The 14,518-nt window shown below is 44.2% G+C and overlaps 1 protein-coding gene across 1 annotated transcript in view; it reads right to left on the bottom strand.

Annotated features, from left to right (window-relative positions):
* The window catches only part of LOC136643878 (multidrug resistance-associated protein 1-like), a 41,511-nt gene that overhangs the window by 5,475 nt on the left and 21,518 nt on the right, over positions 1-14,518 (bottom strand). Inside the window, exons 13-22 of the mRNA XM_066619292.1 lie at positions 13,819-13,995; positions 11,455-11,622; positions 11,160-11,346; positions 10,318-10,396; positions 8,660-8,717; positions 7,195-7,414; positions 5,399-5,553; positions 4,488-4,643; positions 3,019-3,218; positions 763-889 (exon numbers count right to left, since the gene is read on the bottom strand). Of these exons, the coding sequence (XP_066475389.1) occupies positions 763-889; positions 3,019-3,218; positions 4,488-4,643; positions 5,399-5,553; positions 7,195-7,414; positions 8,660-8,717; positions 10,318-10,396; positions 11,160-11,346; positions 11,455-11,622; positions 13,819-13,995 (1,527 nt within the window). The remainder of the gene's footprint in view (positions 1-762; positions 890-3,018; positions 3,219-4,487; positions 4,644-5,398; positions 5,554-7,194; positions 7,415-8,659; positions 8,718-10,317; positions 10,397-11,159; positions 11,347-11,454; positions 11,623-13,818; positions 13,996-14,518) is intronic.

The following is a 14,518-nucleotide window of genomic DNA, read 5'->3' as shown; positions in this document are numbered from 1 at the left end:
CTCTTACACCGAGTAACACCCTTGCCCTATGGGCCTATTCAGATCTGCACCTGTGAAATAGCAGGCACAAGTCGAAGTAGCCTCATGTAAAACGGGCGTGCCCGGGTTAGGATATGGCAGAAACCTGTTCTGCTGATCCCACCCCCTTCCCGGGCCTAATCAGCTCCTATCCCCCTATCCCAAAACACCCCTCCCCCCTCCAATCCACCCTCTCGCCACCCCTCCACCGCCCAGTGTATTTCTTATCTCTGCTGGCAACTGTCCTAGTGGATGTAGTGTTGGTGGGGAGGCCTGTGCCACCCCACTAACACGGCTTGCTCTCCAGGTGCCGCAAATGTGCTTTACAGATATTTGTGACACCAGCACATTTTGTGGTTGTTATTTTGGACTGTGCTCTGAGCTAAGTAAAGATACAAGGCCAAGAGCTCAGTTTCTCCAAAAAGAGCATATCATCAGTTGATGAAAAAGGCTATTTCAAGTTTCTAGACTGGATTAAGTAGGATTCCTGCAGAAAATGTGGTTCACTATAACATCACTGTTCTCACTCACTATTTACTATCATTAGCAAAGAGAGTTCCCAAAAGATATTCTGGCAGGTTACTGCCATTAACAGCTGCATGACAAGCAGCACTTCAATCAGCAAAACACTGCAATGAGCAAAGCTTCATCAGTGGGACTTCCACTGATCCTAAGGGTATGAAGGATATAGGGGTCATGTTGCAGTGATGTCTGCAAATACTGCAACAGCATCAAGTTACTTACATTTAAAGCATAAGAGATTGATAACCCCACTGTAGCAGAGTCAACCTTGTTGCCAGCAAATACTGCAAGCAATGCAGCACAGAAGACCATCAAGTTGCCCAGAAATTCAAGTCTGACAGCCAACCACCTGTTGTACATTTATTCAGGAAAAACAAACCAGAATTAAAATTAGTGACTGATATGTATTCAGATATTTCCCATATATCTTACAGCACAATCCTAGGTATGTCTACGCAGACACAAGTTCCATCATAGTCACTCAGGGCCCAATCTTACCCAATTTTCCAGTGCCGGTGCAGCTGTGCCAATGGGGCATGCACTGCATCTTGTGGTGGGGCAGCAGTCACAGAGGCCCCCTTAACATATGGAAACATTTGTTTTCTTACATTGGGGCTACATTGGGGCTGCACCAGTGCTGGAAAATTGGGTAGGATTGGGCCCTTACTCTCTGATAAGTGTACACAGGACTGCAGTCTTACGGCCAAATTCTATCCAACTTTCCAGCCCTGGTGCAGCCATGCCAATGGGGTGTGCACTGCATCCTGTAGTGGGAGGGTTGTTCTGAAGGCCTCCACAAGTTAAGGGAACATTTGTTTCCTTCCCTTGGGGCTGCACTGCAACTGCACAGGTGCTGGAAAGTTGGATAGGATTGGGACCTAAGTCACTACAGTTGAATACTCCTATGTTTAACATCCCTGAGGACAATCTTCCACTTATAATTATGCATTACACTTCCTATGCATTTTAATCACATCAAAGTCTTAACAACTTTGACGGCTCAAACTCTTGAGTGCTGCAGTACCACTCTAACAAATTCCATTGACTGAACACATGAATGCATACAACTCCACAGTGTTGGATTATAATAAACGAACAAAGTTAAATACTGTGCTTTAAAGTTCACTGACAGAGTTTTAAGCAGGTGCTCAACACTCCCACTGAAACCAAAAGAACATAAATGTGGCAAAGTTTGGAATACTTTGTAAAATCATCTAAGGAAAAAACAGATGCTTCACCCCAGTATGTGTTCAAATATGTGCCAGAATAAGAATGGATTAATGTGTCCCTGAGAATGTGCAAAGTGTAGTTCTTTTTTTTTCACTACTGAGTCCCCACACAAAGTCTTTCACACAGAGTTTCCATACATCATGGTTTAAGGCTGCAGTTTTCAAACTCTCCAGGAGTTTGAAACCCGCAGTAAGTCTTTGCGGGGGTGGGGGAGGCAGCAGGGGCAGGGGGATGGCAGCAGGGGCAGGGGGATGGCAGCAATGCGATCCCCAGGAACGCGTCGCTCAGGGGGCTGCAGGGACTGGGATGCACTCACCAGTCCCTGCAGCAGCCGTCCCTGTGTGCAGGGAGCCCTGTGCGAGCGCCTGCAGGTCAGGGAGAGGGAGAGTGGAGCGATCTGCTCTGCCTCTGCAAAAGCGGAAGCAGAGTGCGATCGCCCCACTCTCCCTTTCCCTGACCTGGGGTGCCCTGCAGGCGCTCGTGCAGGGCTCCCCACACACAGGGACGGCTGCAGCAGGAACTGGAGGGTGCACCCCAGTCCCTGCAGCCCAGTCAGAAGGGAAAGCGGAGCGATCGTGCTCCGCTTCCGGTTTTGCGGAGCAGGGCGCGATCGCTCCGCTTTCACTTTTCCTGACCTGGGGAGCCCTGCCAAAGGTTGCGCAGGGCTCCCTGCACCCCTAGGAGGCTGCAGGAGGCTTGGGCAAGTGTACCCAAGCCCCTGCAGTCCCCCTGAGCGGTGCGATCCTGCAGATCGCGCTGCTGCCTCCCCCCTGTCTCCTGGATGCCCCCACCCCTTAAAGGGGCAGAGGCCAGGACCCACAGGCTGGGGCATTGCGACACCCCAGTTTGAATACCACTGGTTTAAGGGAAAACAATTCCAGATCAGGTGGTATATTTTTAAGAAATATTTTCCAGAAATTCAGCTCTTGGATAAAAGCTCCAATGACGTGTTTATCATGTCTCTTGATAAAGCAATTTATATTCAAAATACAAATTCATTACTAAGTATCTCAAATGTTTATGCCTAATAAAGATTTTGTTGACTGTTACTAAGTATCTTTTAACAAAAGCTGATGGCAGATTAACACAGCTTGAAAATATTCTTTAAATGAAGGAAGCTTCACAGACACAGTACAGGATATCACATACATTATAAAACCCCAATCTTTTCAACCTTATGTTTAATAAAATAGGAATTTCACACACGCAAGTTCCTTCACATCACATCCTAGATGATTAAAACAGCACCTGTTTGAGATGACGTTATTGTAGAAGCAGACCAGATTCTCATTTATCACATCTTTGTTTTGATTAATAAATCTTTCCTGGTGTCCAAATGCTCTGACTGTAGATACACCTAAAAGCGTTTCACTGAAATGTGAAATTATAGGTGTGTGTGAAGCTCCATTCAGCCTTCGAATTTGTCGGGAACTAGAGATATAGTATCGCTAATAAAACCACACAAGGTAAAGAACAGGCAATTTGTTATTATGCAGATTTAGAAATCCTAATGTGAAGTTTCCATATTTCTGAATAAAAAACACCTACATATGGCTATTAGAAAAATTGAGAACACATTTTACATAGATAAAATAAATCACAGTAACTTTAGCTAGGCCCCAATGCCATTGGGCATTCTGATGGTGCTAGGCACTTTCTGGTTGTCACAAAAGACTTGCAGTGATGCACCAGATTATGATTGAACTCACGGAAAATGGTTTAGCAAACCAATTTGCTACACTACAAGTGTAGATCCAGCTAGCTTGAGAAATGTGGCCAGTTATGCACATAGTTATGATACTAACTGGTTCTATGCAAACATTAGATCTCTTGGTACAAAAGCTCAAGATGGTTCAAGACAAAGAATCGATATAGGAATCATGACAAAAGGTTGAAGCAATTCATTTAAGCTATTTCTGCACAACATTGCATATACACAACAGGGATCAAATGTGTACACCTGTGGGCTGGGCAGAAATGGATTAACCATATTACTGGCTTAAAATGGCTTGCTCTGAGGAACACTTGCATAGCACGGGCAATCTCCACACCACAACATGATGCAGGGGATTCATCTAGTGCAGTGGTTCCCAACCTTTAGGAGACCACTGAAGCAAAAAGAGGAATCGTGGACCACATGCGGCTGTGGGTTGTGGCCTCTGTCCTCCCTGGTGGTCTGTTCCCCAAGCACTCTCCTACAGACTATCAGGGAGGACAGAGAATGAACTGCCCACAGCTGACAGGTGGTTGTGGCTGTAGGCTATCTAAACCCTCTTTGGTGGTCTTTGGTGGAGACTGCTTGCTCAGCAAGGCACTGGAAGTGATCAAAAGTGATTTTCTTTCCTGAGACCTCACAGACCACTTCTCAGGGTCTCACAGAACACCTGTGGTCCCCGGACCACAGCCTGGGAACCAGTGATCTAGTGAGATACACAACATATTATACACATAGATTGAAGCGGCCACATGGAAGCTTCAATCAACCTGTACCTGGCAGGCTGTAAATAATTTTGTGTTGGATAAAAAAATCATTTTAGTGCTCAGAACTGGAGAAAAATACAGTTTTAGGACTGCAAGATGGCAGTATATTCTCAGCACAATGAAACAGGCCCTCCATTACCTGTCCAAGAGAAACTCATTCTTTCGTTTTCCTTTAACTTATGAAAGAAAAGCAAGGGTAATGTGTTGTATTGCTTCCTAAAGTGTATTTAACTTACTTGTATAATGAAATATAAGTATCCTAGTGGAATCACCACCAGTATGAAGAGGGGTGATGCAAACACAACTATAAGAATAGTTCCAATAACATCTAGCGTACAGTTCAGCCACGTCCGTAGATAATAATGGAAACGTATATCAACTATAAACATGTCCTACGATAACACAGAGACAAAAACAAAATCATTTGACAAGACAATGTTTGCAGCCATTTTTTACTTAAAAAAAAAGTTTTGCCTGTAGATTCTAATCCCAACAGTCTGGACTAGAGATTTTTAAGGGCTGGAAGTAGTAGTGAAACCTAGTTATGCTTAAAGCTTGTTATCAAATCCTAAAAAGACACCAATAAGGAACAGTTAAACACACATGGGAATAATGTTTCTATGTGCAGATCGCTCCCCAAACACTGCCACGTGCTCCTCTCACGACTTCCAGGGATTGGCTTTGAGCAGGAACAATGACAACAGTGGGACATGTATAGCTGACCTTCTGGCTGCTGCTTCCAACCTTTTGGCCACTGCCTGGCATGGACTTTTTCTATGCCAAAACCTTTACCAGCAATGCAGCCATGGCTGAGGAACATTCTGTAAGAGCTGTGGGCTCATTCTGGGGCAATGAATTATGTGGCCAAGTCTCTCAGCAAAGGGAGCAGGTTTAAACTTTCCTAGCATGCTTTTCTTTGACTGACTGAAAACTGGCACTTAAACGGGTATAACTTACTTAGGAGATGCCCTGTTTGCATAGCCATCCCTACTGAAGGAGAAATGGACTAGTGACCTTACAGTGGAGAGCCATTGATGTTGTGAGGCAAGGAAGTGAGGCATGAGTAAGTTTCCCATGGCCTAAAGATGAGAGATAACAGCTTTCTTCCTTCTTCCCAGAGCTTGAAGAACAAATTTTTCCTCTTTACCTTTGTGAAACGGTTGATGATTTGACCTACAGGGTTTGTTTCAAAATACTGGAGGGGGAGACGCAGCACACTATCCAACATCTGCCAATGCAATGCCCGAGAGGCACAGAGAGATCCTCTGGTTAGCACATAAGCACCATAGCAAACCAAAAGACCTGGATGGAAAAATATCAGGGATTTTAAAGGGTTCCCAATTCAGTCTGACTGCTAATTTTCACACCTGTCTTTCCAATCAAGGCATCAAGTCATTATTAACATTCAACTGAATCATACATTCACTTTACAAACTATGTATAACACACAACCATGTATTTTGCATCATTTTCAGTGGCAGAGAGATCCTACTTACAGACACTGTAAACATGACACAAAATACAAGAGGCATGCTATAGCTTTTAGTGGATTTCTAGGCATATGAACTGCAGTAGGCCCACCCAGATCCCCCACTCTGGGAAAGACACCCAATAGGAGTGAATTGCTCACTCCCTTCCACATTAAGGTGCATCCTTAATACAGATAAACAATATTGAACAAAGCACCGATTCCAAAAATCAGACTTCTTCCCCACTGAGGGTGCACCACTTGTGCCATAATGGGTATGTCCTGATTTTAGAAATGGGCTATGTCAGATTGCCAGATGCAAGGGAGGGCACCAGGATGTAGGTCTCTTGTTGTCTTGTGTGCCCCCTGGGGCATTTGGTGGGCCACTGTGGGGTATAGGAAGCTGGACTGGATGGACCTATGGCCTGATCCAGCGGGGCTGTTCTTATGTTCTTATGCCACTATCTGCAATTCATATCCCTGTTGGACTCCTGAATGTTGAGAGAGCAGCGGAGATGGTGGATTAAAGGCTTGCCAAGATCACAGCTTGGCCTATCACACATCTGTTGGTCTCAGATAGCCATGCAGCATTGGTGGCAAGCCTAAAGAACCACACTGCGCAAGATCTAGAAAAACATATTTTTTTTCTCATTTTCAGATTCACTGCTTGCACATGTGGCAAGGCCAGGTTGCATGAACTGTTTGCTTGATACAAACATGAGTCATAACTTTGCATGTCACCACAAATCTTCCTTGTGTGTCTTAGGGCACAATCCTAACCAGGTCTACTCAGAGGTAAGTCCTATTTTGTTCAGTGGGGTTTACTCTCAGGAAAATGTGGTTAGGACTGCAGCCTTAATTAGTTAAACCACAACCCCTGCCTTGCCAGGATCACATGATCCATTTATCATGTGCATTTTGCAGTCCAGGGAGTACAGTAAATGCCAGCCCTGCAGAATGACTTGGGAATTGATTGAGTAATCTGCAGTTATTATAACTTCAACAATTCTGGTACTCATATAATACAAGCATTCCCCTGTATCCATGGGGGATCCATTCCCCCCATATGGAAACTGTGAATAGTGAAAACCCTATCTCCACACACACACCTTGCACCCATTAACACTGTTCACAGGCTTACCAGCAAAGTGTTTCTACCTTTCACAGGTTGCTAAGCATGCAGGCTTATAGCACGTGCAGGCAGCCTGAATGCTTGAAAAGATTAGATTGAATGCTAACAGGAAACAGGATGTTAACTGCTGCCTGTTAAAGTTTGATCCAATCTCTTCCAGCATTCAGGCAGTCTACAGTCTTCCTGCATGTACTATAAGCTTACATTCTTATAGCAGTAAGCCTCTAAACATTGTTAATCGGCATCCCCCAATCTGCAGAAAACGGGCAGTCCAATTCTAAGCTGCCCGGCGCGTGGGGCCACAGCAGTGCTGAAAATGGCACAGTTACATGCACAGTCTTACCTTGTATGAATCCCAAAAGCCCATAGATGCCAAGCTTGTGGTTCCTTAAGTGCTTCCATTCTGTGAAATCTTTAATTTGTTTGGCTTCTGTTGCCCACATGCTGAGCCACACATTCTGTCCTATGGCTATAACATTTTGACCTAAATATGCAGCTATGGTTAGCCACATCCATAACCAGCCAAATGCTTGTAGGTAGTTCCAAACAACTGACATTTTCATCTGAATATAAGAGATGCAAGTGAGAGTTATTAAAACTACAGCAGACAGCTAGCACTAGTAAATGAAACAGATTAACATTTGTCAATGAAACATTTGTCAATGAAACATTTGTCAAACTGTGGCTCAGAACCCAATAGGTGGGTCATGAGCCAATTTCAGATGGGTCACATAACACCTAGCTCAGCTGCCATTGAAAACACAGAGCTGAAAATACAAGGTACAGAGCTGCTGGGCAAGGGGCATCCCAGTGGGAGAGAGACATGATGCCTTGCCCTGAATAGGTGGGAAGATGGGATGCTGGAAAGGTTGTATGACTGGATGAAGATCCAAGTCAGCATTCTGATATGACTTCCAAACTGGAATGTTTGAATTCTCAGCCCATATAAAATGACAGTACGAGTGTGCTGTGTAATGGGACCTATGGCTGTTTGCACTTTAGGTTTGACGCCTAAATTAATGATGTCACTTCTGGCCATGTCTTCATTTCCAGGTTAATGACATCACTTCCAGTGATTCCTGACAGATTGTCATTCTAAAAAGTGGGATCTGGTGCCCAAAAGATTGAGAACCACTGGATTAAGCTATTTTCACATTAAAATCTGATCTACTACCTTGAATTTCAAAAATTAAGTTTGCATTTTCTCCAAATTGTTAATGTTTTATTGCATGTTTATGTATCTCATTTAGGGTGCAATCCAAGCCCTCAGATGGGCCAGTGCAAGTCCCTTGTGCCAGCCCAATGGTGTCACAAAAGTGCCATAAAGCACTTTTATACCACTGATTGAGGAGGAAGGCTGGCCCAAGCCCTGCAGAGCCAGTGCAAACGGTAAGTCCATGACAGCCAAGTCAGGCCAGTGTGGGGGGTGTGGGGAGAGGGTGGGAGGGAAGTATTCCAGGGTGAGGGGAGGGCAGGCAGCAGGTGGGCCTCTGAGTGGGTGGCGGTTGAGTAGGGCCAGGATCCAGCACTTGTGCAGGATTCTAACCACGGTCCCAGGTGGCCCAGGGCAGCTCCAGGTTGCTTGGATTTACACCACCTCTTGAGGTGGTGCAGATCCAAGTAGCCCCATTGGGCCTGCTGTGGCATTACCCAGGGTAAGGGGAATGCATTCCCCTTGCCCCTAGCTGAGCTGCAACCAGCCCCAATCCTATGGGGCAGGCCAGCATGGGATAGGATTGAGCTGTCCATTATCTTAACCATCCAAAGCATTGTGGAAAGCTGTAAGAAACTCTTTTTGAGGTACTTACTGTGCCAGTAGCAACTTTTTCTTTCTTCATTGACAACACGTCCCTTTGATCAAGAGAACTGCAAAAACATGGCTTATTTTACAGAGACTATCAAAAGAAAAACCACAGAACAAATATAAGCTAAGCAAATAGTTTCCATCAAAACGTTCAGGGACTGTCAAGGCACAAACTATCCCTCCTCTGGCAGCAACTGTTACCCTGCACATGCCCGATCTCGTCTGATCTCAGAAGCTAAGCAGGGTCAGGCCTGGTTAGTACTTGGATGGGAGACCGCCTGGGAATACTGTGTGCTGTAGGCTTATACCATAGTCTTTCAAGACTGAAGGTTGCCAACCAACCATCCCTCCTCTGAACAGGGTATCTGGAACTCAAGTCTCATGCTAATGAGAGTCTACAGGTGATTCCCCTGCTGGTATGGGTGTAACAGTGAGTAATTTTATTCAATATCCACATTATGCTTTGGATAAAAAATGTGCTCTTGCACATAGAGAGACAACTTGGATTCAAATCTAACTCTTTACCAGAGGAATGTATTTTCCTTTTTCACTTGCTCCAGAGGAGCTGTTCACACATCATCTTCTGAAACAGCTTTACTGTACTGTACAGGTGCAATACCTGCCTCTATTGGAATCACTCTCTTTGCATTTGGCATAACAAATCCAATGTCTTATAACAATACTTTTCATAAAACATCAGTGACAGAAGACCTATCAGTGTCAGCAGGAGAGTTAATGAGCTCTTTTCCCTTGGAGTCAATGAGCCCATATGCATGTGATTGCCATACACATTGAAAATATGGATGAATGCACGCTCTGAATGCCCATTTGGGAGATTAAGTGGGAAATAAATGAATGAATGAATGAATGAATGAATGAATGAATAAATAAATAAATAAATGAATGAATGAATGAATGAATGAATGAATGAATGAATGACCGAACTAGATGAAACAACGGTCTGACTCAATACAAGGCACCTTTCTATGTTCCTCCCCGACAGGCGGTCATTCTGGTGCATAATTGGGGTAATCTTGTGACAGGAATTCTAGTTGGTGCTAAGGTGTGTTAAGTCTGACCTTGTGAGAAGATATGCACTTTTTCATTTCATTTTCTTTTATTTACCATAACAAGGTATTCTGCTGCAATGGAATTTGGAGGACTGAGCTATGTGATTTGTCCCATGTGTGCTGTCTTGATTTCCCTGCTTAAGAAATGCAAATTCTTAAGCAACATCCCATACAGCATCAGAAACCTCTCTTGTTTGTTACAGCTTCTGAAATTCTCTTTCCTAATTTCATAACAACCACACACAAACTGTTTCAGGTTGGGTGAGGCCAGAGAGCCTGTGGGGATTATGGACTGGATCCAAAGATTCTTTTTCACTGATAGAAGGATTGTCCTCCAGGGAAAGGCATCTTCCTCTAAAGAACACAGCCTTTACTCGTATGTCAAAAGGAAGGGAGCCTTTTAAGCCAATCTCCTCAATTTGGGGAAAGTAGTCATCACTGGATCTGTAAGGCATAACTGAAGTCCAGAGACCTTGCTGCAGGCAGGATCTGCTGGCCCCACATTTATTGTTACCCCAGAAGCAGGACATATTTGCAGTTGTGCATTCCCCTCTTTTGTGCATCACAGGAGCTGTTACTTTTGAGTACTCACATATCTTTTTGGTCTGAATGTTGTCTCTTCTTCAGTACAGTATCATCTTTCTTTTTATCACCTCCTTTTGGATAAGGTTCTACAGGAAAACAAATGCTAAAAATGGTTACCACTAAGCAATAGTGGTACCACCTGTCCTTGCAATTGTTCACTTTCTGTAATGTCTAAAGGCGATAACATGTCCCCACATACATGTTGCAAATAGAGCGTGATCCTTAATAATCAAATTCAGGAGTACAGGGGGGCACTAAGAAGGTATACACTGGCAATGAAATCCTATGCATGTCTCCTCAGAAGTAAGCCCCTTTAAGTACAATAAGACAAAGCCCAATCCTGAGTTCTTCATGCTGAGGAGACTCCAGCAGCTGCCTGGCACCCACAGGATGTAGTTGCAGCCATTTTGGCATCGTGATCCTCTGGGTGTGGGGCAGCTCAGAATTGGGCTGTTAGACCAAGGTAAAATGTGTAAAGACCCCAGGGCCATAACACTGCTTTTCAACAAAAAGTCATTCACAAAGCGGTTTACATAGCAAAACAAATCCGTAAATGGATTCCTGTCCCCAAAGGGCTCACAGTCTAAAGAGAGATGCAGAAGAAACAATGGCAAAAGTCACAAAAAAAAAGGCATCATGCTGGGATGAAGAGACAGTTGTTCTCCCCTCTACTTTATATTTGTAAGAGGGCACAACTTTAAAAGGCACCTCTTTGCCCAGTTAGCAGGTATGTCTGGGCTATCATGCTGCTGCACCATGCATTCAGTTTACTAAATTCGTGCATAGGACAGAAGTCCTATGAAACAGAACCATGCAAGGTGGTATGCACAAGCTACTTTATTTGCTCACCTTGCACTGGGAGCACCTCTTCATTTTCCTGTTGTCCACCGAAAGTTAGAATAAGTTCAGCAAAGTTTGTGCTTTTGGAAAGCAGCTCTTTATAACTTCCCATTTCAGCAATCCTGCCATCTTCCATCACAACTACAATGTCTGCCTGAGGTAGGAGCGTCAGGTTGTGTGTCACTAAAATACGAGTCTTGAAAGAAAGAGCCACCAAGTGTATATTTTTTACATAAAGTATAGTAGCAAAATTCTTCAGAAAAAATACTAATTCTTACAAGTAACAAGAAAGCCTTGTCCCCACCTTGTTTTTCAATAAGCCTGAAGACCCGATCACCTTCTCAAAAAGATGTTTCCCAACATGTATGTCTACAGCAGATAAGGGATCGTCCAATAAGTAAAGATCAGCACTGTTGTACACAGCTCTAGCTAGATTCACTCTCTGCTTCTGGCCACCACTGATATTCACTCCCTGGGGGGAAAAATTGCCAGCACTAATAAAAAAAAATGAACAGTTCCTTTATTTATTCAGCCAATGTCTACTATTTCTTACTTCAAAATGTTATTTTTGATTGAATAATGAGCCATATTAATCATCAAAGGTAAGCTATGAGCAACATTTTCATTTTGACCATTCATAGTGTGCGGTGGAAAATGCTCCTCTATTCCCTAACAGCATGCTTAATATTTACATTCTAGTCAGTAGTTCTCAGAAGTTCACAGCAGAGAACAGGGTTCCTGGGCACATCTGGAACTCTTGCTTGAGCAAGACCTGGCTGTTTAGTTTTACACATGACAGCCACTGTTCCCTCTAAGCCAGGGGTGTCAAATTCGTTTCATACCAAGGGCAGAACAGCACTCATGGTGCCTGCTGAGGGCCAGAAGTGATGTCATTAGGCAGGAAATGATGTCATTAAACAGGTCATAACCAAAAATAAGCACATTTTCTCACTTAGGAACTCATTAGCTTCAAATGACAGAAGAGAAAATACACAAATCTTGATCATAGTTCAAGATATGGGAGACCCAATTTTCATGTGGGCTGCCCTTTCAGCAGTAACACCTCAGCACTGCTTAGCAGCTGAGAGCCTGAGGGTCGGATAAAAAGCTTCCATGGGCCGCATCCAGCCCCCAGGCCTTATGTTTGACACCTCTGCTCTAAGCTGTGTAGCCACATGACTGTGCAGCTCACATCGGAGCCCTGTGCAAATTCCTTGACAGAGCTCTGGAATTTGGGCAATGCCATCATCATTGAGCACTCCAGAGCTGCCACCACACAGTTCCATTAGGGTTCTGTGCACTGCAATCCCTATAGAAATTTCAGGGAACACTGGGGACAGCTCTTCTTATCTGAAGATATGGGCCTGGAGTTTGGATAGGGATGTACATGTGTCAGTGTGTTATCATCTCATACTTCCTGGTTCATGCCAGTTACTTTGCATCAATTTTCTACAATGTTTTATTACCAGTGGAACATTATCCCAAAGAATTTCACCTGCCTTATTTTTAGATTTTCTTAGACGGTTGCAGTGTACTTGGTCTATTATTTTTATGGTTGTGACTCAACAGTTGAGCTTGAAATTAATTTACACCTACCTTAAATACAAAACTGTCTTACACTGAATCAGATCATTGACCTATCAAATCCAGTATTGTCCAGGTTGACTCTCTAGGCCAGGAGTCCCACAACAGAGGCATAACATGCTGCTCCAGTGCCTGGGGCAGTGATGTTACAATGTCAACATGACACTGGGCACAATCCTAACCAGGTCTACTCCAAAGTAAGTCCTATTTATTCAAAGGGGCTTACTCTCAGGAAATTGTGGTTAGGATTGCAGCCTTAGTGACATAACTTCTGGGTTCTCCCTGGAGGAGGGAGCGCTCACTGCTGTGGCTTGTGTCCCGTCCCCCCATTCCTTCTCCTGTGGACGCTGCCCTTTAAAGAAGAAATGGGAGGGCACGAAGATGCCAGAGCCCCATCCATAAGGAGAGCAGAGCCTGAGGGCAGTCATGCGCCCCCTTGGCATAGCACCTGGGGCAGGTGTCCCTCAGGCTCCGCCCTAGTTACACCTCTGGTCCCAACTTCAAGCATCAGCAGACACAGGGGCAGGAGAAGATGAGACAATGGGATACCAGTGTGGGAGTGGTCATACATGCACTGTGTGCAACTGCCATGCTCTCTGAAGTCATCCCCTTTTCTGCATCTGCCCAACCAAAAAAGAGGGAGAAATTCCACCCTCTATGCCTCCTGCACAATGCAGAGTAGAACAGGCAGGGCCAGGGGGCAGAGAAGTGAGACAGAGCTTTCTAGCCATCTGACCCAAGATCCTTACAATTCTTGAAACTAGAGAAGTCAGGGATCAAACCTGGAATAAATGCAAAGTATGTGCCCTTTCACTGAATTACTCCATCTACTGCAAATGGGTTTCATCACAATAAAAGCTTAGCACTGCAAAGCCAAAGGGGATACACTCCCTGTTCAGCAAAGAACAAAGAGTCATCCCAGGGTTCTAAGCACACAAATGTGAAGACTACTAAGATAGGAAAGCCAAATGCAACCCAATAGCCTTGCCAATAATTTTCGAAGTTAATACCCAGTTGAAACACAGATACCTTGCTCAAGACACAAACATGGGGAAATCTGCACACATGTAATTTTTTCACTCACTCTTTCTCCAATTTCTGTTTGATCCCCGAAGGGTAATTGCTCCAAATCTGGCAATAAAGCACAAGCTTCCAACACTCTTTCGTAACACGGCTTGTTCAGGGCTGAACCAAAAAGGATATTTTCTTGCAAAGTGGAATTCTGTATCCAGGCTTGTTGAGACACATAAGCCACTAATCCCTAAACAAAGACAAAACAGAAATACGCTGCAGTGCAAAAACTCTGAGTGGGATGAGATCGCATTTATTCCTATTTGTTTTTCTGGTAACACTTGTATTCATTTTGGGCTCAACCTAGTCCTACAGTAGTGTAGCCCCTGCATTAAAAAAAAAAAATTCCCCTTAGGGCATAACATAGCTCTATTCTCCCTTCTCAGGCAGTGTATTCATGCACTGTCCTGGTCCATTATAAAGAATGGAACTCACATGCATGCCTTAACTGAGTGGAATCTGCAGGGTTAAGCTGAAATATGGGAGGCATGAACAAACCGCTCATTCCCCCCAGAAACAGTTGCACTGAATGTTTGCAGGGTGAAGCAGGATTATGCCCTGCGGTAATGTGGGTATTGTGGCCAGTAGAAATGGATCAAGCCCATCTTGAGAGAATAAAATGGGAATGTGAAAGGTGGAGCATAGAAAGAAATAACTGAATGGTGTAGAAGCAATACAAACATTGGTTCCGGTAGGTGGAGAAATACAGATGG

Source organism: Tiliqua scincoides, chromosome 3, assembly GCF_035046505.1.
Source record: "Tiliqua scincoides isolate rTilSci1 chromosome 3, rTilSci1.hap2, whole genome shotgun sequence".
In the NCBI taxonomy this organism is placed as follows: Eukaryota; Metazoa; Chordata; class Lepidosauria; order Squamata; family Scincidae; genus Tiliqua; species Tiliqua scincoides.
Note: the sequence above shows the minus strand (reverse complement) of the source record. Positions and strands in the feature narration are given on the sequence as shown.